At 36.3% G+C, this 23,081-nt stretch overlaps 1 protein-coding gene and 1 long non-coding RNA gene across 2 annotated transcripts in view; one reads left to right on the top strand and one right to left on the bottom strand.

The window, feature by feature from the left end:
- lmbrd1 (LMBR1 domain containing 1) overlaps positions 1-23,081 on the top strand; it is a 172,495-nt gene that overhangs the window by 6,439 nt on the left and 142,975 nt on the right. The window contains 1 exon segment of the mRNA NM_001008612.1: positions 10,505-10,568. Within this exon segment, the coding sequence (NP_001008612.1) occupies positions 10,505-10,568 (64 nt within the window).
- LOC147834265 (uncharacterized) lies at positions 10,960-13,213 on the bottom strand. The gene is made up of 4 exons (XR_015506269.1): positions 12,972-13,213; positions 12,428-12,651; positions 11,960-12,151; positions 10,960-11,915 (listed from the first exon to the last, which is right to left on the bottom strand). It is a non-coding gene; the product is annotated as an uncharacterized LOC147834265 (long non-coding RNA).

Raw genomic sequence — 23,081 nt, 5'->3', positions numbered from 1 at the left:
GGCATTCCCACAGCGGAATGAACCGCAGCATATGTCTTAAGCAGCGGATGCCCTTTCAGCCGCAACCCATCACTGGGAAACATCCATAAACACTCATTCACACATACACTCATACACTACGGTGAATTTTTAGCATACCCAATTCACCTGTACCACATCTTTGTTCTTATGGGGGAAACCCACGCGAACACGGAGAGAACATGCAAACTCCACACAGAAATGCCCACTGACCCAGCTGAGACTCGAATCAGTGACCTTCTTGCTGTGAGGTGAACGTGCTACCCACTGCGCTACCGTGTTGCCCAACTTAATGAATAAAATGTTGCAGTGTGTGCAATGCAATGTTTAAACACTGAACAATCTAAATAAACTTTAAGGTAGATCAACATCTGTAAGGTGTGAATAAGTAAGCCTCAAACTCTGTTAACAAAACAAACTATGATAGTCAAATCTGAGCTTTCAAGTAAAATACCTAACAATCACCATTCAAATACATAATGCAACATTACAAATTGTGAAGTTGAATAATTATATTAGCCCTATGCTAAAAATCTTTCAGATGGGGTTCTAGTGGCTGGGATGCACAAGAAAAGAAACCAAAAAGCCACATTTTCACTTCCTTTTTTATTTATAATCTCCTCACTGCTGCTATACAGTACAAAATTTTGCGTGTGTTTTTATTCTGACCTGAAGTGACAAGCGCATACACTTAGATTCCTTGACCATGTGCTTTGCGCTCACGCTACATGGTCATTTCTCATAACTAGGTGACCATCAAGCATTTTCTCAGAGGATGACAAAGGGACAAATCATTGCTGAAACTCCGACACAAGTTTATGGAGAAAAGTAAAAAGCACTACAATGTTTGCATGTGCTATGTTTGTGTGAGGTAATTATGAATCGCAGTGCCCTCATGGCATTTGGAATAGTTTTCAACTAATTTCAGAGGAAAACTGAAACGCGTCACAACACATTTGTATGTGTGTGCCGCTTGCACAACATGTGCCAGTCATTCAGTACCCGCATTGTGCATGTTGTGCAAGTTGCGTGCCTCCATTGAAAATGACAAACTTACAGCAAGTTTTTTGGCATTGCTTCCGAGGCACACGCTCAGCTGCCACATTTTAATAAAACTAGCGATTCATAGCAAAACTACATATCAAATCTTTTTTTATCGATATTGACAATGGTGTTCGCTCAATAAATATCGATACCGTTTTTTTCGTCTAGCCATAATAGCTCTTTTACATTTTTTGATGGGAAAAAAATTGGGCAGGGCAAGTAAAAATATTTGGCTATTTGCCTGACTTGACAGCGTTGAGCCCTAATGTTAAAAATAAAATCGTAATTGAAAATTACGGATTAAAAAAAAACTGCTAAACTAACTTGAATGTATCTATATACATCTACTCTCTGGGTGTTTTATCTTCTAATTTCTCATTTGTAAGATTATTGGATAAAAGAGTAAGCATGCATTTTTATGTAAGATTGCAGTTTTTATTGAAGGTTTGGTGGTTTTAGATTTCTGAACTCTGAACTCTGCAGACAGCCAGGGACAGCATATTTGAGTGGAGCTTAATTCTGTTTCCATTGTTTAATAATAAACATATTTTGTCTGTCAACAGTGAGCTGATTGTCCCTCTTAGTGGTTGATGTAAAAGTAAATACATCAGAAATATCCGATAATGTGTGAACAGTATTGTCACCCTGGAAGTGTGTAAAAACACTACTTGACTGTGTTTTGTCCAGATTTAATTGAGCTGTACAGACTGGGCTGACCTGGTTTTCATTTGAGATAATGATCAGCCCTAAGATTGTTAAAAAAGGGCTTGTAGAGGTCAAGACCAGATATGACTTTATCGGAATTAGACGAGATTCATTACTGGTTTAATTTCGTTAATTGGAAGTTGAGGGGTTTCAAGTGCTCTGAAGTAGGCAGACTTGCTTGATCATATCTGAGATCATCTGTCAAGGCGGATGAGGTTAACCTAAAGAGATTCTCAACCACTTTATCGGGTTAATTAAATCTCTGATCTTTCTGTAACACACTTTCTTTAAAACTCATAGATTCTTCCAAATTCAGAGATGATCTTGATTCATAATGTAATGAAATATAGCAAATAGACCAGCGCTGTACACTGTAAAAAAACACTTGATTTTTTACATTTTGTGTGCATCAAATTCATTTTTCTAGTCATTCTACTTGTCAACTAAAATATTAAGTTAACATTGGATTGACTTTATTCTTTCAGGTAAGAGCAGATGCAGCCATTGAAGCCTTATTGGCTCGAGACTTAATTTTATGCTGTAAAAAAACAACTTGTTATGCTGCTTAATGTTGCAAACTGTATATTATATTATTATGTACAGTCATAAAAACACTTGCTTTTAGAGCTAATGGTTTGACCATTTATTGTTGTTTGTTATTCCTATTCATGTTTCTCATATGCATCTTTATCAGAAGTCCTAAAAGGGGACAACTTTAGGGACAAGTTTATTTTTTTATGTTCAATGAACTTAAAATTAAAAAAAACCATTGAGTTAATCAATTTACATCGAGACAAGATTAAGGGATTGTGTGGAACCTAGCATTTTGTTATGGTGTTGCATGATTAAGGCAATAACTTTAAAACATGTTGAAACCATAGACTGTAAAAGATATGGACGTAGTATCCGTGACGTCACCCATAGGTTTCTGAAGACTGCAAATGAAGTTACGAGTAGGCGTGGCCGACCGTCGCCATTTTGTTAGCATGTCATCGCACCGGCCGTGGGTGACCAAACAAGGGCAGAGATGGAGCGTCAGTGGAGCTAAAGTTGCCTGCTAGCATTTTGCTCAAACAGAATTTTCTTTGGAAGAAACGATTAATACTTCAATACCTGCGACTCGTTTGTGTTCCAATTGTTTGTGCTTGGTTACATACTATATCAGTAAAGTGTTTAGTCTTTTTAAAAACTCTGTTGTAATATTTTGAGCGGCTAAGCTTATGACGTTTTTCTACAGGAGGAAAACGTGAAAAACACAAATACTTCAATTATAGTCTGTGCTAGTAAATGCAAGACTATTTATGAAATCTAGGAATGACCAATCTGTCAGATTCTGGAGTGCATTCCAGGTCTAAAGAAAATATAATCGATAAATTATCTTAAGTAAAACAAATACATTTATAGATATGATATATAAGTATATAATTTCACTCACCTGGGAAATGGAGGCAACTTGAATGGTTTGTGAGCAAAATTAAGCAATAATATTGTCTGATAATTGTAGGAAATAATTGCAAAATGCAATTGACTGTGTAAAGCCACATAAAACAAAACAAAAATACAATGTATATGCTGAGTTCAGCTGCTAATCAGGTGGAATCAGCTGAGATGACCTAGATGTCACTCAAGTGGCCACGCCCCTAATTATGTAGGCTTAATATAACATAATAAAAGCGAAACAGATTTGTTATAAAAAAATTCACACCCCTCACAGTTGTCATAGTGGGTAATATTAGCTATATGTACTAAAACCATCTTTTGTACCAAGCTGTAAACATGTTTTATCAGCTATAAAAGTGACCGGTTTAGCATAGATGTCAGTATACATCTGAAGTTCCTGGAGCCAGCCCCCAAAGGCGAGTCGATGAATTTAAGTTTCAGTTACTTCCGTATTTGCTTCATGAGGGAAAACGGGAGGTTGCCGCTTATTTGAAACTTGATTAACTTAATAAAATAAGCTTTTGATGTAACATAAAAACTTTTGTGGTCATGGTGTTTTTTCTTTGTACAAATAATTAAACCTAATTTGTGCAAAAATCATGAACAGTATCTCGGCTTGTTGAGTAGATTTGGGTTTGATCAATCAATTTAAGGTGTTAAATTGCATAAAACATAAACTTAGTAAAATTATGGTGGAATGTTGCTGACCCAAAATACACAATCTTTTATTTATTGTATTATATATTTAATTCATTGTTTATAGAATTCATATGATGAGCTATACAATTTTTATATACAATTTGTTAAATTCCCAAACATTTTTGTTGTTGTTGAAATGACAGTATTTTGGCCATAATAGCACACAGAATAATATTAAATGCTGTGATATACTCAAAAGTTCTTTTTTTTTCAACACAAGTCACTCCATATTTATTTATAATGATCTTTATGCTTTGGCTTGCTTGAAAACAATCATATTTACAATATTAATGTATGAATTCAAAATCAAATAAGATAGAGCCTCAGATTACAAAGAAATCACAAAATCACAATGAAAAAATGAAAGATCGCAGTGACCCGGTAGTAGTTTGAGGATGTTTTCCAACTGCAGCAAACCTTTCGGTAAATGCCAAAGCAAACTCCAAACAAACACATGCATACACAGTATATCTATCCCTGTTTAGATTGTAGGTCTTTACCAGCTGGAGCAAACATTTCCAAAAAGTTTCCCTCTGAAAACTTTAGCATCCCCCTCAAAAAGTTCAAACAAACTTAGTTTTGGCCTGTCCACAATATTGTCACACTAGTTCATTCTGGGATAACAGTGATTCCTAGCAGTGCATGGTGGCACATTTGCCCTTGTTACAGAGCACAGAATAATATGTATTCCAACTGTTCTTGGAAGATTACAACAGATTGTGATGAAATACTCTCACACAAATGGGTGGGAAAATGTCGTTTGATAATCGTCCTGAAGTGCGCTGTGATTCCCGTCGCATAATAAATCAGGCAGACAGGTGCTTTTTGTTGTAGGAGGTTGAGATGGAAGGAGCCATCAAGTCTTGGATAAACACGCAAGATTATGGCAGCGATCTCCTTGGCTCCGGCCTTCCGGTAATCCGTTTTTCTGATGTGACGATCAAATGTATCTCTTCCTCCAGTCGAGTAAGCTGGCTTAATGGGCAGAGGAACCTTCCTGACTAAACATCTTCTTAATGCAGCCTGTGCACGTAGGACTCTGTAGGTTTATTTCTGTTTCTCTCCGCTAAAGAGATTACGGCGGTGATTGACAGGCCTGGGTTTGGCTAATGAGGATGCACTCTCCAACGCTGAACTTGTAGGGCTTGCTAGAGTTTGCTAGATAAATTGATGTTAAATCAGACTTGTTTTATTCTGCAGATCTTTGGTATTCTGTGGGTGTGTGTGTGTGTGTGTGTTTTTTTTTTTTTTTAGAAACCAACAAAGCTGATCTGCTTAAACCAGGAGGCAGATTTGTGACACCTACTGAGGCCTCAGGAAGCATTTGGACACTTAAAAGACCTGTTTTCTTTACTGTGTTGTCTCATTTTCAAGTGAAAGCACCTTTCCTTTTTAAATAGAGAGTATGGTTTTTATATAGTCAAAGCCTCGACTGCATTTAAAACAATAGCATTTATTTGAAAGAATGTCACCCGCTTTTCAAGCATTACATTTTATATTTGTTTTTTTTTTATACATTCATGCAATTTTCAATATTGTACTATATACAGTGATCACCATATGTAACTACAAGCAATTCATATTTTCTATATGATGCTTTACAATATTATATTTGTGTATATACATTAGATCAGTCAGTAGTAAAGCCAAATTTGTAGCTAATCAAGCAAAATAACTTACAATAATGGTTTAAAAAAAAGAAATAGCAGCCCAAATTTTAAATGAAAAATAAAAAGTAAAAATCAAAAGAGACAAAAGTATATAACATTTTGTTGATAAATAGTTTGTAATTTTTTTGGCAATATTTGCATGAATTTAATTTTATTATCTTTCTATTTCTAAAGATGTTCGGTGACTATAATATTATTTTTATAAATACATCCGTTTAATAAATCTCTTTTGTTCAAATGCACCAAGATATATATCCTATATTTACTATGAATTGGATAAAAATATTCATTTTCAAAACGAGGTGTATTCATTTATGCTGAGCTCAGTACTGTATGTACTAATGTAATCTAACAGAATGTAACAAAAAACCTAGAATCACTTACCAAAAATTATTAAACAGAAATTAATGTGTTGGGAAAAATATAAAATAAAACTTTAATTAGCAGAAAACATTTATAGAAACATAAAAAAACATTGCCATTTGTACTGAGTCTGACTTATCTAATGTATATGCACAAATATAATAATGTAACGCATCCTATAGAAAACATTATATATGCTCATGTATGCTGAGCACTATAAATATACCTAAGGGGTATAATCTAATGTATATGCACAAATATAATATTTTAACACATCATATAAAAATATTATATATGCTTAGCACTATAAATATAGCCCAGGGGTGTAATCTAATGTATATGCACAAATATGATATTTTAACACATCAAATAGAAAATATTATTTATGCTGAACACTATAAATATAGCCCAGGGGTGTAATCTAATCTATATGCACAAATATGATATTTTAACACATCATATAGAAAATATTGTATATGCTGAGCACTATAAATATAGCCCATGGGTGTAATCTTATGTATATACACAAAAATAATATTGTAACGTATCCTTTAGTAAAAATTATATATGCTCATATGTGCTGAGCACTATAAATATACCCCAGGTGTGTAAATAATAATTTCGGCCATGCCTGTATATACATTCATGCATGCACACGCACACACACACACACACACACACACACACACACACACACACACACACACACACACACACACACACACACACACACACACACACACACTGTTTCCACCAGCGAGTTCTTCCTTCCTCCTGTGTTTTGGCACCAATGTAACAAGGTTCAAAACTCACTGTTCAAGGGAAGGAGGAGACGGGAAACCGGCAAAAGTTCAAAACACTTTAATAAATAAAATAAACTAAACAGGTGGCAGCAGCCCCTCAAGGATGACTACTAGATATGTGAACCTACAATGGTCTCATGGTTCGGTTCGGTTACGATTATCATGCCATCGATTCAGTTCAATTCTATATCTCATTGCATCACGGTTTATGTTTTCTTCACAGCACAACACTTCTTGTATTAAAATGTATATATTTTTTTATTTATTTATATAATATTTGTAATACACTTTTGTCCTTTAATACAGTCAGATATATAAACTGTACATTAAAATAACACAAGCATTTATTGCAAATAAACAAATATAAGTATCCCGCTTGCTTTCTGAGCTCTGTCTAGCAAGTTCTCTTACACCCCTTTGATTGGTCACACACTCAACAGAAAGCTGCGATTGGCTCTTACTCGCTGGTGCTCTTCACAGATAAGTGACTGATAAACGGCAGCAGCGATCACAGCAGCGATCACAGCTGATCCATGATAGACACAGTGGAGAAAACTCTGCAGACACGTACTCGTGTCTGTATTCAGAAGTATCACAATAACCGCCGATAGGAGAGGAAACGCCACGCCAGCAGGTCAAATGGGCCACAGTGAGAGAAAGAGAAATGGAGTTTACTTTCGTTCTCTCAATCGCAGTGAAATAGGGGCTTCTGCTGTAAGTGTCAGTGAAAGACTGTCCAACAAACACACACGCTGTGAAATTGTGCACAGTTTCTGCGTTTTTAAGTAGTTGGTTCATTGTACATACTCGTGCTTGCCTCCCTCGCCATAGTAAGCTACGGCTACATAGCGCACATGAGATAAATGACGTCAGTACATAATAACCAGTTATGATTATTACTGATCCGATATCAAATTGTATTTTTATTGTAATTGTTTTTATGTTGGTTTGCAGTTTTGGCATTCGTTGTCTGAGACTGCCTCTGCCTATTTTTATTTTATTTTATTTTATTTTATTTTATTTTATTTTATTTCATTTCATTTTATTTTATTCTATTTGTAAAGTGTTTTTAACATTCCGCAGTTTCTCCTTCTTCCCTTGAACAGTGAGTTTTGAACCTTTGAACCTTGTGTTCCTGATCCAAAATAAGAAATTCAATAAGAGCTGCATGGCTCGGGTGAGGTAAAGGGGATGTCCTGAACTACATGCTAGTGGATGTAGATATCTAATTCAGGGAACAAAAACATAAAGTTTTCAGGCCTAGTTGTTTCTCCTCCTTTCCAGAGCTCCTCTGTTAGAGTTGAGACTGTTGTGTGCACAGGTGACCATCATTAACACTCTTGCCACTGGCCTCATTCCACTCTCACGGTTCTTGGATCCGCCTCACTCACTGCACTGAAATTGTCCAAAAATGTTCTTATTACTGTCAGATGTATACATTTCTCTCTGTAGGGGTTATTTTTCTAAAGTGCTTATCCAATAATGACAAGTAATTTGAAACATCATTGAAATTCATAGGTCAACATATATTTATGAAATCTCTCATAATTTCTTGACCTGTCTAGATACATAACAGCTGACTCAAAGTATGACATATCATTTTGATCCAACAGCAGAATTATGTTTTTTATTGCTCTTGTAGCAATTATAGATTTGCTCTTTTGGCTTGATGGAATGTTGAGTTATGAATGCAGGATGGAGTTCATAGAAAACGAGGAGTCAGAAAAAGAGAGAGAGTGAATTACTGCGGCAAAGGCAGACAGCAATTCTCTCTGGCATTTGGATCTACTCGGAAAACCTGTGAGTCATCAAAGTGTCAGGTCACGTTTTTGATGGAATCTCTGACACATTGGGAATAAAAAAAACACTCTGCACTTGGAGAGCCACTTCTTTTGTATCACCACTGTCCCATGGCACCATTTGATGTCCTGTCATAAAAATCGAGCTATACCTCGTGGTATATAACTATATATTTGTTGGTCATGTTTTTATCCTTTGAGATTCATGTCTGATGTCATATGTCTAGATTCACATATTGTGCTGTTTGTGTGCCTTGTAGTGCTGTCATATATACAGCTATGGAAAATATACAGAAAAAAATCAGCTATGGAAGATGAAACAAAAAATACAGCTATGGCAATAAATAAGTGATCACTAAACATTTTTCAGTTTTTCTGGATTTACTGAATGTTATAATGACTATTAGGTATTGGTTTAAGTAGTAAAATGTGTTTTTTTAAATAAATTCATATTTGTTTTATCAATAAATGTTATTTTTCCATTAAAAAACATTTCCTCCATTTTTCACAATATGGTTTTCATATAGAAAATTTTTGGTCAGAATAACAAATATTTTTATTTGTTGTGATTAGTGTTGTGTTTAAAATGTAATGAATTTCTAATTAATAATTTCATAATTAAATTTGTAATTAATGGCTTTTGTATTTGCTTTGTATGATTAGTAACTTTTAAGTCATTACTTGACTCCAGTGCTTCATTTGTAAATTTCGAGGTCCCAGAACAGATTGGGGTAACTGATCTGACATGTTACCAAAGGAGAGAGAGGAGTCGTTGACAGATGAAAGTGAAGAGCGGGGGGTGGGGCGCGGTTGTGTCGCGGACAAAAGTTAAGAGCGTGGGCGGTGTCATGGGCAAAAGTGCAGAGCGTTTGGAGGGGGGTTGTTGTCACGGACAAAAGTGAAGAGGGTTGGAGAGTCGCGGAAGTGCGTGAAGAGCGTGCAAGGAGGGGATCAGTGAAATGATTTCCGAGGTCTGGATCCGACTTGTTCTTCCACAAATTAAGCCCTACTTGACTCAGTACTACACATCCACATACATCTTGATGCAATGACAATAGAAATAAAACTCTTAATTTTTTACATAAAAAAAACAAACAAAAACAAAACAAAGCAGGACTTTTTATTTTTGTTTAAAAAACTTACATTTTAAACTATGCATGTATCAAAAAAGGCTCAGTGGCTAGCACTGTAGCCTCACAGCAAGAAGGTCGCTGGTTCAAATCCCGGCTGGGCCAGTTGGCGTTTCTGTGTGGAGTTTGCATTTTTCCCCACAACCCAAAGACATGCACTATGGGTGAATTGAATAAACCAAACTGGCTTAGAATGTGTAGTCTATCTATGTGAATGAGTGTGTATGGATGTTTCCCTGTATTGGGTTGCAGCTAGAAGGGTATCCGTTATGTAAAACATATGCTTAATAAGTTGGTGGTTCATTCAGCTGTGGCGACCCCTGTTAAATAAAGGGACTAAGCCGAAAAAAAATAAATGAATGAATGAATGTATCAAAACACAAAAACATACCAAATTTGTGACACCAATAGTATACATTTCTCAAGATTTGCTTCTTGAGCATGTTCAATTGTTGGACAAATAAAACCCAAAATTTAGTTATTATACACAATATCTGAATTTATATGCCTGTATATTTGTTGTTTTAAGCTAATTTTTGGAATTTTTTTAAATTTGAAAAAAAAAAAAAAAACATTAAGCACACAAAACTCATAACATTACTCAAAAAAACTAAGTAATAAAAATCTAGAAAAACTCATTTAAATCAGTTGACAGCCCAATATTAATAATAATAATAATAACAATACATTGTATTTATAATGCTCTGTTCCACAATTGAAAGCGCTATATTCTTAATCACACGATAATATCTCATGTCTTAATGTTGTTGAATGTAAGCCACTGAATTTAATACTTTTTTTCTGACTTTGTTGTGATTGTTTTTTTTTTATAGGAATGGGCAGCAAATAATGAAACCAGGGTGCAGATTGAAGACACAGTTTTGTATGGCTACTACAGTAAGTACAAAGTTACACTTATCTTGGGGTAGCAAATTCAATTTCCTTACCTTGCATTTTTAGAAAAAAAGCGCTGCTCATATTCCTTCATCATCCGCTGCTCTTATTGTTTGCGTTTCATTGTGGGAGCCGGGCACAGTCCATTCCTCAGCGCGCTGTTAATGTCCATTGACTTGGGTTATAAATTACGGCACACACATGATCTGACATCGGCCTACAAAAGCTGGCAGTTAAGTCGCTGGATGGTTTTATTTGTGTGGAACCGTCTTGGTCAAATTAAGCTAAAGTGAGTGCAGTTTTCAGCTGAATAAATCTCTTGTCTGCTAGGGTAAAAAAAAATGCATTAGTCAGTGACCTTTTCCTTGAACAAGGTCGGAAGGACTCATGAGTACGTCTTTTTTTTCTTTTTTTTTTTTTGGAACCGCATTCTCATTTTATGACTTCATAGTGTTAAATATATCTCAGTGACACACATGCAGACTTTAATTGAGTCCTCCGTTGCTTCCACTTTAAATAATATCTTTTAGGGATGCTGGAAGCGGGGACAAGGTAACATAAAATTGAGTTATGGCACAGTTGCTTGATTATCATTAGAGTTTGCAAACAGATGCTGCGCGGAACAGGCCGTCAGTAGTAGAGCGGCACGACGTCTGTTGAGCAGTGCCAAGTGCGCTAGAGACAAGCTGTCAGCCAATACAAACCAGCCAATCAAAAACCCTCACTTGCATTGTCAGAAAAGCATCCGAAGATTAACGATGACAGTGCAGGTAGATGTGTCGCAAATCCCCTGTCCAGCTGTCGGCCTCTGTTCCCCAAGAACAAAACAAAATTCAATTCGGGGCTCAGAATTGATTCAATGAGTCACAAAGATAGAGTTTGACAAGGAAACTTCTGTTTGCAGGAGAACTGCTGAGTGATTTGTACAAGATCGTAAGCAGGGAGATTAGCTAAATGTTGTTTTCATAGAGAACATGAAGCATTCACGGTGCATTTACAGGTAAACAAATATCTTGTATGACAGGTTGCATCTGAAATCACTGTTTAAAGGCAGATTTATACTTCTGTGTATACTTTTGCGTGGTCGCAAAGCCCTTGCCGTGCTTGACTTCAATGCTGAATCACACCTCTCAAAAAAGAAGCAACAACATGTGTCGCAAGCTCTGTGATTGGTCGGCTTGGTATCTGTGCCAAGTGTAGGTAATAGGTTCTGTCTTGAACTACTAGACAGGAGCGTAACATGAAGCAGCCCTATAGGGCATAACTTGTAGTACGTTAGAACTTAAAGTTATGGAGACATGTCAAAACTATGTTGTCGGCATGATGGTGATGTACATCAGTTATTAACGTCTACATCTACTCCACACCTAAACCCAACCATCACAGTTATTAACGTCTAAACCTACCACAACCTTAAACCTCACCATCACAGATATTAACGTCTATACCAGCTACATCCCTAAACCCAACCATCACAGTTATTAATGTCTATAACTACCACAACCCTAAATCCAAACATCACAGTTAATAACGTCTAAACCTACCACAACCTTAAACCAAACCATCACAGTTATTAACGTCTATACCTGCTAAAACCCTACACCAAATCATCACAGTTATTAACGTCTAAACCTACCACAACCTTAAACCTCACCATCACAGATATTAACGTCTATACCAGCAACATCCCTAAACCCAACCATCACAGTTATTAATGTCTATAACTACCACAACCCTAAATCCAAACATCACAGTTAATAACGTCTAAACCTACCACAACCTTAAACCAAACCATCACAGTTATTAACGTCTGTACCTGCTAAAACCCTAAACCAAATCATCACAGTTATTAACGTCTATACCTACCACAACCCTAAATCTAAACATCACAGTTAATAACGTCTAAACCTACCACAACCCTAAACCAAACCATCACAGTTATTAACGTCTGTACCTGCTAAAACCCTAAACCCAACCATCACAGATATTAACGTTTATACCATCTACATCCCTAAACCCAACCATCACAGTTATTAACATCTATACCTTCCCTAAACCTAAACCCAACCATCACAGTTATTAACATCTATACCTTCCCTAAACCTAAACCCAACCATCACAGTTATTAACATCTATACCTTCCCTAAACCTAAACCCAACCATCACAGTTATTAACATCTATACCTTCCCTAAACCTAAACCCAACCATCACAGATATTAACGTTTATACCATCTACATCCCTAAACCCAACCATCACAGTTATTAACGTCTACACCTTCCCTAAACCTAAACCCAACCATCACAGTTATTAACGTCTATACCTTCCCTAAACCTAAACCCAACCATCCCAGTTATTACCGTTTATACCATCTACATCCCTAAACCCAACCATCACAGTTGTTAACGTCTACACCTTCCCTAAACCTAAACCCAACCATCACAGTTATTAACGTCTATACCTTCCCTAAACCTAAACCCAACCATCACAGTTATTAACGTCTACACCTTCCCTAAACCTAAACCCAACCATCACAGTTATTAACGTTTATACCATCTACATCCCTAAACCCAACCATCACAGTTATTAACGTCTATACCTTCCTTATACCTAAACCCAACCATCACAGTTATTAATGTCTACACCTTCCCTAAACCCAACCATCACAGTTATTAACGTCTACACCTTCCCTAAACCTAAACCCAACCATCACGGTTATTAACGTCTACACCTTCCCTAAACCTAAACCCAACCATCACAGTTATTAACGTCTACACCTTCCCTAAACCTAAACCCAACCATCACAGTTATTAATGTTTACACCTTCCCCAACCTTAAACCCAACCATGACAGTTATTAACGTTTATACCAGCTACATCCCTAAACCCAACCATCACAGTTATTAACATCTATACCTGTTACAACCCTAAACCCAACCATCACAGTTATTAACGTCTAAACCTACCACAACCCTAAACCGCACCATCACAAATATTAACATCAAAACCATAGTATGCATAGAACTCTGACGTCTGCCATTTTGTCATGATCATGTGACCTACTAGTGTCAGTTGCGTCACTTCACTCCCATTCATAAATTCTCTCTTGGTGCAACATGGGATAGCGTAGCGTCCATCGGATGCACACTTCATAATCTCGACAGAAGTAGTAGGTCATTCGGGTGCTTTTTGCATACTGTTTTTCGAATTCTGTGAATTAGAACATACTACTCTGCCCGCATACTGTTTTTAGCATACTATATAGTATGTAAGTGATATGATTTTGGATGTAGCCACAGAGTCCAATTTTTTTGTTTGTTTTATGACTGTCTACCATAGATATATACACTAAATATCGCATACGGACTCTGAGCATGCATCAATACTGCCGCCATATTGGTACAGTGCTCCCAGGACAAAAATCATTCAACACTTCATCAAGACCAAAGCTGTGTCATCAACCATCAAAAACTAAGCTCAGAGTTCAAGGCATCTTTTTTTGCCACAGATCATATGTGTATTCTTTGGTGTTTGTGTGTATTCATACATATGGGTATTCTTTGATCATAAATCAATGGAGATGGTCAGCAGCAATAATTAGCAAGGCATTTGAATTTAAAATACACTCAATTGGTATTAAGGAGTTCAAACAGTGCCATGAACAAAATGACCACCATCACAATCCTGTTACATTAATGCAAGGTAGGATGGATCCATGCTTTTGTTGTTTATACCCTACCATCAGAATGTCATTGAAGAAATTGTGACTTACCTAACCTGGAAAGCTTTTATCAAACTTTTGTTTTCTAGTGGTAGTGAGCCTGCGTAAATTGTGCAGTCATTTTCCTTTTCTTAGCTGCTGCAGTAGGTTCAAGGTGTTTTGTGGTCAGAGATTGTTTTCTTCGTAGCTCGGATGCGATGTGTGGTTATTTTAGTTACTGTTGTCTTTCCATTAGCTCAAACCAGTCCAGTCACTCTCCTCTGACCTCAAGCATCAACAAGGGATTTTCACTTACAAAACTGCCTCTTAATGTACATTTTCTCTTTTTCAGACCATTCCCTAAGCCCTCGAGATAGTTGTGCATGAAAATCCCTGTAGATCTGCAGTTTCTGATTTATCAGATCGTCTGGCACCAGCAAACACTGCACATTCAAAGTCACTTAAATCTCCTATTTTTGCCGTTCTCATGCTTCAGCATCTTCTTGACCACGCCTGCTTGTTTATATACATTGAATTGCTGCCATGTGATTGGCTGATCAGATTTGATGGTAGTTGTTAAAGTTGAAGCATGTTGTTTCCGTGCTCCTAGTGTCACCTAGTGTAAAACATCAGCCATGGCCCAAACACGTGTGATTCAAACTGGAAAGTGATTGATGGATATGAGTGGCCCACTCAACATTCACATTTTTTTTTTTAAAGAAGATAAACACATTAATGGCATACTTGAAGGGCAATAAACTGGTCAAAGAAAGATTTGCAATCTTCGATACAAGACTGTCCTCGCTAGTTGATTCAAATTTCTGCTTTTGAATTTGAAGTGATTTTTGTTGCAGTTTAATTTGACTGTAGCCATGGGCGCTGATAAGCTAGCTAGGTTAGGATGATTCTAAGGGCCTACAAACTTTGGGAATATTCTTTATTAGTAATTTCTTTATTTATTATTAAACCAGGGAAGTCCCATTGAGATAGAATATGTCCTCTACCCTGGAGCATAGGACAGAGTTACAATATATATATAGATTACAACACATATACAAACACAAAAAAATATCTAAACCATAATCAATTCTAGAAAATGTGCACTGTTTTAAATAGACCGAATTTAAAATATTTTTGTTGGATAGATGGTTGAATATGAAGTTTATCTTGAAGCTCAGTCCATACATTCATTTTCTTTTCGGCTTAGTCCCTTTATTAATCTGGGATCGCCACAGCGGGATGAACCGCCAACTTATTCAGCATATGTTTTACGCAGCGGATGACCCTCCAGCTGCAACCTATCACTGGGAAATATCCATATACACTCATTCACACACATACACTATGGACAATTTAGCTTAGCCAATCCACCTATACCACATGCCTTTGGGGTTGTGAGGAAAAACCCACGCAAACATGGGGAGGACATGCAAACTCCACTCAGAAATGCCAATTAACCCAGCCGAGGCTCGAACAAGCTTCCTTCTTGCTGTGAGGCGATCGTACTACCCACTACACCACCGTGACACCCCTCAATCCATACATATGGAGCATAATCAGAGAATGAAGATCGACCTAAATCTGTGTGAAAATAGGCAACTTAAGTAAGATTATATCTGCTGATCTGGTATTATGAGTATTTAAGCAGTACACCAACAAACTAGATATATACTGTGACAATTTGCCAACTAAAGGTTTAAAAACAACAATATTAACAGCACACTCAAAACACTCATTTGCTGTTTGTTCAAACTACTTATTTAAAATAAGCTGAAACAACACAATTATTAAGTTTTTTTTGGACAACTTGTTTGTTTTATGTTTATGCCACTTAAATTTGTGAAAATGAATAAGTTACTTTAATTCCTTGATGTTGGCCCAAAATTTCTAGCAGCACCCCTAACTGTAGTATGCACATACTATTACATACTATTACATTTCATAAACTGCGTAACAAGTATGTGATATCCCTGAACCTAACAATAACCTATGTTATCCGTACCTTATCCTTACCCAGGATTTTCTTATGCATGCACACTGTAAACAAACTTTAGGTACACATGCTGGAAAATAAATAGAGTGCTACCGGCATCTCAAATCAGGTAGCTTTTTGCAGAGAGAAGTGTAATTTTACTTTGCAAGCAGTTTTTTTTTTTTTTTGCCCTGGCAGATGATAAAATCTTTTATACTTGCACTGAGGAACCTGAAGTGCCAGAAAATCTTAACTTGAAGGTTTCATGATTTTGACTTAGGCCAATAAGCATCCACAGAACAACCACTTAATAGCAAACATATTAGCAAAAAGCTATTTCTTGGCCTGATCTTCTCGCATATTTTAAAGAAAAAAAATATCTAATCTGATTGTTTAAAGGGATTACTTACCCTCATGCTTTTCCAAACTGGTATACTTTACTTTCTTGTGCAGGATGTTTTTTTCTTTAGTCCATATAAGCAAAAGGAGTAAAGATGTTTTTGATCACACTTTCTTTTCATGAACACAAAAATGTTTGAAGCATTTGGAAATATGTCATTTTTTATTAAATCACCCTCATGCTGTTCCAAATCTTTCTTTCTTGTGCAGAACACACAAGATGATGTTATGAAAAATGAAAGTTGGTAAACTTGTTTTTAATCCCCCTGACTTTCAATGCATAAAAACAGTACGAAAAAACTCTTCAAAATATTCCTTCATTTCGCAGAGAAGAAAGGAAGTCACTACATCTTTTATACAGTTGTACTTTATCCACATAGACTTAGTTATGTCAGCAGAACTGAAAAGTTTTTATTTTTTATTTTAATTGCACTTTAAAAGAAATTCATTAAATTCATGAAACAACTATTTGTGTTTCTTTCAGAATAATGTACTGATAAAGAGTGTAGACTTAAGACATTTATTTTTAAAACTGTATCCTAAGCTTAACATATTTTTAGTTTAGCAAAAACACAATTAATCTTTATTCCTATAGCACTTTTACTATATAGATTGTGTCAAAGCAGCTTAGTTCTAGTAGATTGAAACAGTGTCAGTCCAGTTTTCAGAGTTGAATTTCAGTTTAGTTCTTTTCAGTGTGGTTTAATTTTCACTGCTGAAGTCCAAACAGCTTCTTAAGTCCCCAACTAAGCAAGCCAGTGACACAGTGGCGAGGAACAAAACTTCATCATTTGATCAAAGTGAAGGAAAAAAAAACTCAAGAGAAACCAGATATGAGAAAGATCCACCATCTGCAGTTGATTTTGATATTCTGGGAATAATCAATCCGCTTGTTAAGTGGTGACGTGTTTGTGACGTATGTATACTGTTTCTGGGTCCAAGCCGCCATTCATTTGAGTGGAGAAATCATTAGTTTATGATCGCGTTTTACTCCTATCACACATTAAAGTTAATTTTACATAAAGTCATAGTGTACACAACAATCTCTGGGCTTGTTGCATAACAAATACCAAAATTTTAACAATTTATAAAACAATGAATCACTTTCTGGCCATCGGATATTAGGCATGGACATATATATTGCGATCGTGACTTTCGAAAGTATTAAATCGCTTTGTAAAGGTTTATTACTACCATTTCATGAATCTCCCCATTCAGTTGAATAGAGCGCTTGGACCCGGAAGCCGCTCCGCGTGACGTCACACTTAACAAGCGGATTGTCCAGAATTAATTAAGCATAGTGGGCGTGATGGGCTGTATTACACCAGGTGCTCCATCAAATGCTGGGGAGCTGAGACGTTCAGGGATTTGTAGGCAGTCAATATATATTTTTGAATGTATATAAAATTTAATAGGTAGCTAATATAATGATGAAAGAACTGGAGTAATATGATCAGATTTCATTGTTCTAGAAAGTGCATTTTTAACTAGCTAAAGCTTGTTAATTGGGCCAACAGGGCAGTCGCCTATAACACATTACAATAGTCTAACGCAGAGGTCATGAAAGCATGAATAAGCTTTTTCTCATCAGACATTGATAGCATGTCGAAGTTTGGCAACATTTTTAAGAAGAAAAAAATGCAGTTTTATAGCTGCCTAAAATCTGACCTTCAAACGACAGGTTGCTTTTAAAAATCACCCCCAATTTTTGGACTGAAGATGAAGACTGAACTAATGCATAACAGTGGAAACTAACTTCATGGTTTTGAATGATATCGTCTAGCGGTAGCATATTCATTCATTCATTTTCTTGTCGGCTCAGTCCCTTTATTAATCTAGGGTCGCCACAGCGGATTGAACTGCCAACTTATCCAGCACATTTTTACGCAGCGAATCCCCTTCCAGCCGCAACCCATCTCTGGGGAAACATCCACACACTCATTCAAACAGACACTCATACACTACCCAATTCACCTGTACCGCATGTCTTTGGACTGTGGGGGAAACCGGAGCACCCGGAGGAAACGCACGTGATCGCATGGAGAACATGCAAGCTCCACACAGAAACGCCAACTGAGCCGAGCCGAGGTTTGAACCAGCGACCTTCTTGCTGTGAGGCGACAGCACTACCTACTGCGCCACTGCATCGCTGCGTTAGCATATATAGTGTGAAAAATAAGGGACCAAGAACTGAGCCTTGTGGTACACCACAATGTATGTGTGATCTGTATTATGCCTCTTCAATAACTGATACAAATTGATAATGTTCAGATTGAAAAGACCTGAACAAGGCCAATGCAGTTCCTGTAATACCAACATAATTTTTAAGCCTATCAAGGAGAATATTATGTTCAATTGTATCAAATGCAGCACTCCGGTCCAATAACACTAAGAGAGAAATGCAACCACTATTGGAAGACAGGAGCAAGGCATTTGAGTGTCGTTTTTTGTGCTATGAAATGCCCCTAATACATTTTGAAATATTTTGCAAATATTGTTTCTCTAGGAAAGAACATAATTGAGCAGATAGGACTTTTTTAGTACCTTTATAGAAAAGGCAAGTTTGAAATGGGTCTAAAAGGGGTTTTCATTCTATTTTAAAGGTGCAGTAGGTGATTGTCTTCAGAAGCATTTTTTTGTTGTGAAGGTTGAAAATCTCTTCACATTCCAATAGTTATGATTAAAGTAAATGATCTAATGTATTTATATGTATTTTTATATTTTGGGTAAGGCATAAAACAAAAAAATGTTCATCCAATTAAATAGAGTCGGGCCGGCATCTATCATAATTCCGATAAGTAGGCCAAATTGTCTGTCAGCAAATGCAGATTTGAACAACTGCGCAGCCTTTTGTACGCAGCTCCGCTGACTGCCGTTTGTGCAGCACATTCACGAGAGAGAGAGAGAGTAATGTTCTGTTTTAAAACTGTTCTGGCTTCATGCAAAGCTGATGTAACGTTCGATGTTGTTGTTACAAATGGGTTATATCTTCACAGAACTGTTGTACAGCCACTAAAATCTTCCGGTAAAAGATTGATAAAACTATTTTTAGTTTTATAAGGGATCTTTTACAGTATCGATAATGTAGATTTGAATTAGTTTAACAACAAAACACTAGTAAATACTGCTATTCCGCCTAGTCTCTTCCCTCTTCCTTTACCATGCAACTCTAAATATTCACTCTGAAATAGCATGTCAGTTTGGCTTGCACGACCCTGGACAAGCACTTTTAACACGAGAGAGGGTTCTTTTGCTGTCCTCGTGTTTAAGGAGGCGTGCCTCTAGACGGCATGGGAGGGACTGTGATTCAGAGATTTATGCTTAGCTGCTAGCATTGTAGAAGATCACCTACTGCACCTTTAACTATAATTTTTGCTGTATTCCATGGCTGAACAGATTCTAGAGGGTAAATATTAAGTTATTTTAGTGTACAGTATAATTTCTAAAAATTCACTTAATAATTTATATAAAGCAAAGGAATTGCCTGCTGGCAGTGCACCATGAGTAAAGTGGTTAATTTTTTTTTTTTATTAACTAAACACAGTTTAAGCAGATAGCTTTAAATTTACCAGTAGACAATAGACAAATTTCTAAATGAAAGTATATGAACTGTTTTATTAAGACAAATTTCACAGAATTACCGTTCAGACTTTGCTTTTAAACACACGACTCTGATGCCACATCGTCTTCTGTTCTTTGACACACTATATATGCTTTGTTTCCCATGATGCATCTCGTCCTCCTTTGCTATGGCATCCACAAAGAGCCTGATCGCTTCGTTTCTGGGTTTTCTGGAAGATCAAGGGTTGTACCATGCAGACTGCGCTCAAAGAGACGCGAGAATGCTTTATTTGTACTTCTGAAAGAAAGTGAAATTTGAAACGAAGAGAAAAAGCCTACTGTAAAAGTGGTCCTGGTGAGCCGTGTGGTCTTCTGTGCAGGCATCATATATGTGGAGGTGGAAAAGAGAGAGATGAAAACCAGATACCTGTGACTGTGTTTCCTTCTGAAGATTGAGGAAAGGGAGAGATACGAGCGTCTGATGATGACGTGTGCGGTTATGACTAACACAGCCTCAGCTGCAGGACGATCCAACAGAAAAATGGTTATAGAATGCACATATTTCAGCTTTGAAGAGTTTGAGTGGATCAAGGTTGTTTTAATATGAGAAAACTAAAACTATTGGTCAAAATATTTTTCGTTAACTGAAATAAATAAATAAAAAATCACAATAAATGGAAAAACTGAAACACTAACTGAATTAAAAAAATGAATGAAGCAAAAATAGTAATTGTTTTTATAGAAAATCTGACCTAATACTGTTAGAAATACCTGTAGATGGCGGTTTTACAGCCAGACACATCAATTAAGTGCATGGCTGCATCCAAAATTGCCTACTACTCAGTAGGTGCTGCATTTGAATTAAATGTACTACTCGACCGTTAGAAAAGTACGTTCTGTGCAGATTGAATGAGTAGTGTGAATTGAACTCGGATGTACTACATCCGCCATTTTGTCATCATTATGTGACTTACCCATGTCAGTTGGGTTGCTTCACTCCCATTTATGAGTTCTCTTACAGTATATAGTGTAGCGTCCATCTGATGTGCACTTCAGAATCTTGCTGGAAGTAGGTACTTTTCGCATACTGTTTTTTGAATTCTAGTAATTAAGACATACTACTCAACTCACAAACTGTTTTGGTGTACTATATAGAATGGAAGTATGTGATTTCGGACATAGCCCATGATTATTGTATATACAACAACAAAAAACAAAACAAATAACTCACATATTTTCTACATAAAACATATTCTAAGTTATCATCATTTGCCCAAAAATAATTATCTCTTCTGCAATGTTTAACAACATACAGTCAAAGACATTAGAATACACAAGACTTGTTACTGGTATAGTTTTAAATGGAGAAAAGTTTAACTGTCAATATATTGAATAAAGCCCTGCCTTATAGAACAGGAGCAAATCATTGATCACTATAGACTGACGAATCTCTGAGGGAGGGGCTCAGTCTAGACATGAGTTTCTGCAGATTTTATGTGATTCAAACGTTTAGAAGTAAAACTAAAGAGACAGTTGTTGTTTAGTTTTATTAGTGATTTTAATGTGAAATTTAATTGTAAGCTTGGCAAGCGGTTTTGGAGAACTTGGTGTTTTCCTATTCAAACAGAAAGGCCAGAGGGACATAACCCTTAAAGATGGCTGCAGGGTAAAATGACTTGCCTTAAAGCGTAGGTTTCAAAGTCAATTCCTGGAGGGCCGCAGCTCTGCACAGTTTTGCTCCAACCCTATCAAACACAGCTGATCTAAATAATCAAGGTGTTCAAAAGAGTTATGAATACCTTCATTAGTTGGATCAGCTGTGTTTGATCAAGGTTGGAGCAAAACTGTGCAGAGCTGCAGCCCTCCAGGAATTGAGTTTGAGACCTGTGCCTTAAAGGGACTTTGATACAGTACATGGTCTTTAATATGAAGAACTTTTGTCTTAAATCTTTTTTTAGTAATTTTTTTAATTTACTTTTTTTGTTTCAGTTGCATTTTTGTGGTTTTGCTTTCGGTGTCTGTTTAGACAGTGAGTTTATTTTACTACTAAGAGATTTGCACAATTCTTACAGTGTGACCCAAATCACATACAGTACTTATGCACTATTCTATTCTAGGCACATTTTGTAGTATAAATAGTGTAAGTAGTGAATTTACACAGACATATATATATATATATATTTTTTTTTTTGTTATAAAATAATAAGTGCTCTTCAAATACCTAGATGACTTTCACTGCACTTATTCAACCTTTAAAAATAAGTGGAATATGTTGGACACTTTACACACTCAACAGCGGCAATTTAGCAGAAGGGGCAGAGCTATTGGGCACTGACAAAACTCTCCCATGCTAGTGATTTTGCCACCTCCCATTGGTGAATGTGGTTATACCCATATAATATTGGGTAGTTTGGTCATTTATTTCACTAATTTGGCAACCGTCAAATGTCATCTGGAAAACAATTTGAATTTCCGGTTGGTAGAAAAACGCTAGTGTTTCATGTGGGATGACACTAATTTCATATACCTGGGTGTAAGTGCACAAGTACATAGTGTATAGTGTGCCATTTGGGATGCAATGTTAATGTAAGTTGTGCAAACAATAAACTTGGCTTTGGTCAATTTCTGTTTCATTCATCCATTAGATTAACTCAACTTAAAATGAAAATTAAATGTATAAAAATATATAGGAATGTGTTCATTAAATAAAAACTAAATTGAAACGAACAAAACATTAATGAAATTAACTGAAATTTACAGCAAATATAAAAACTGAATTAAAATAATTTTCATTTAAAAATGCTAAACTATAATAACTTTGGAGTGGATGTACAAATGCTGCAATTGTTGTGTAATTGTATGTTTTATAAATCTGAGTCATTTAAG

Source organism: Danio rerio, chromosome 13 (genome assembly GCF_052040795.2).
Source record: "Danio rerio strain M-AB ecotype USA chromosome 13, GRCz13ab, whole genome shotgun sequence".
Lineage (NCBI taxonomy): Eukaryota > Metazoa > Chordata > Actinopteri > Cypriniformes > Danionidae > Danio > Danio rerio.
This window is presented reverse-complemented; position numbering and strand designations above follow the sequence as displayed.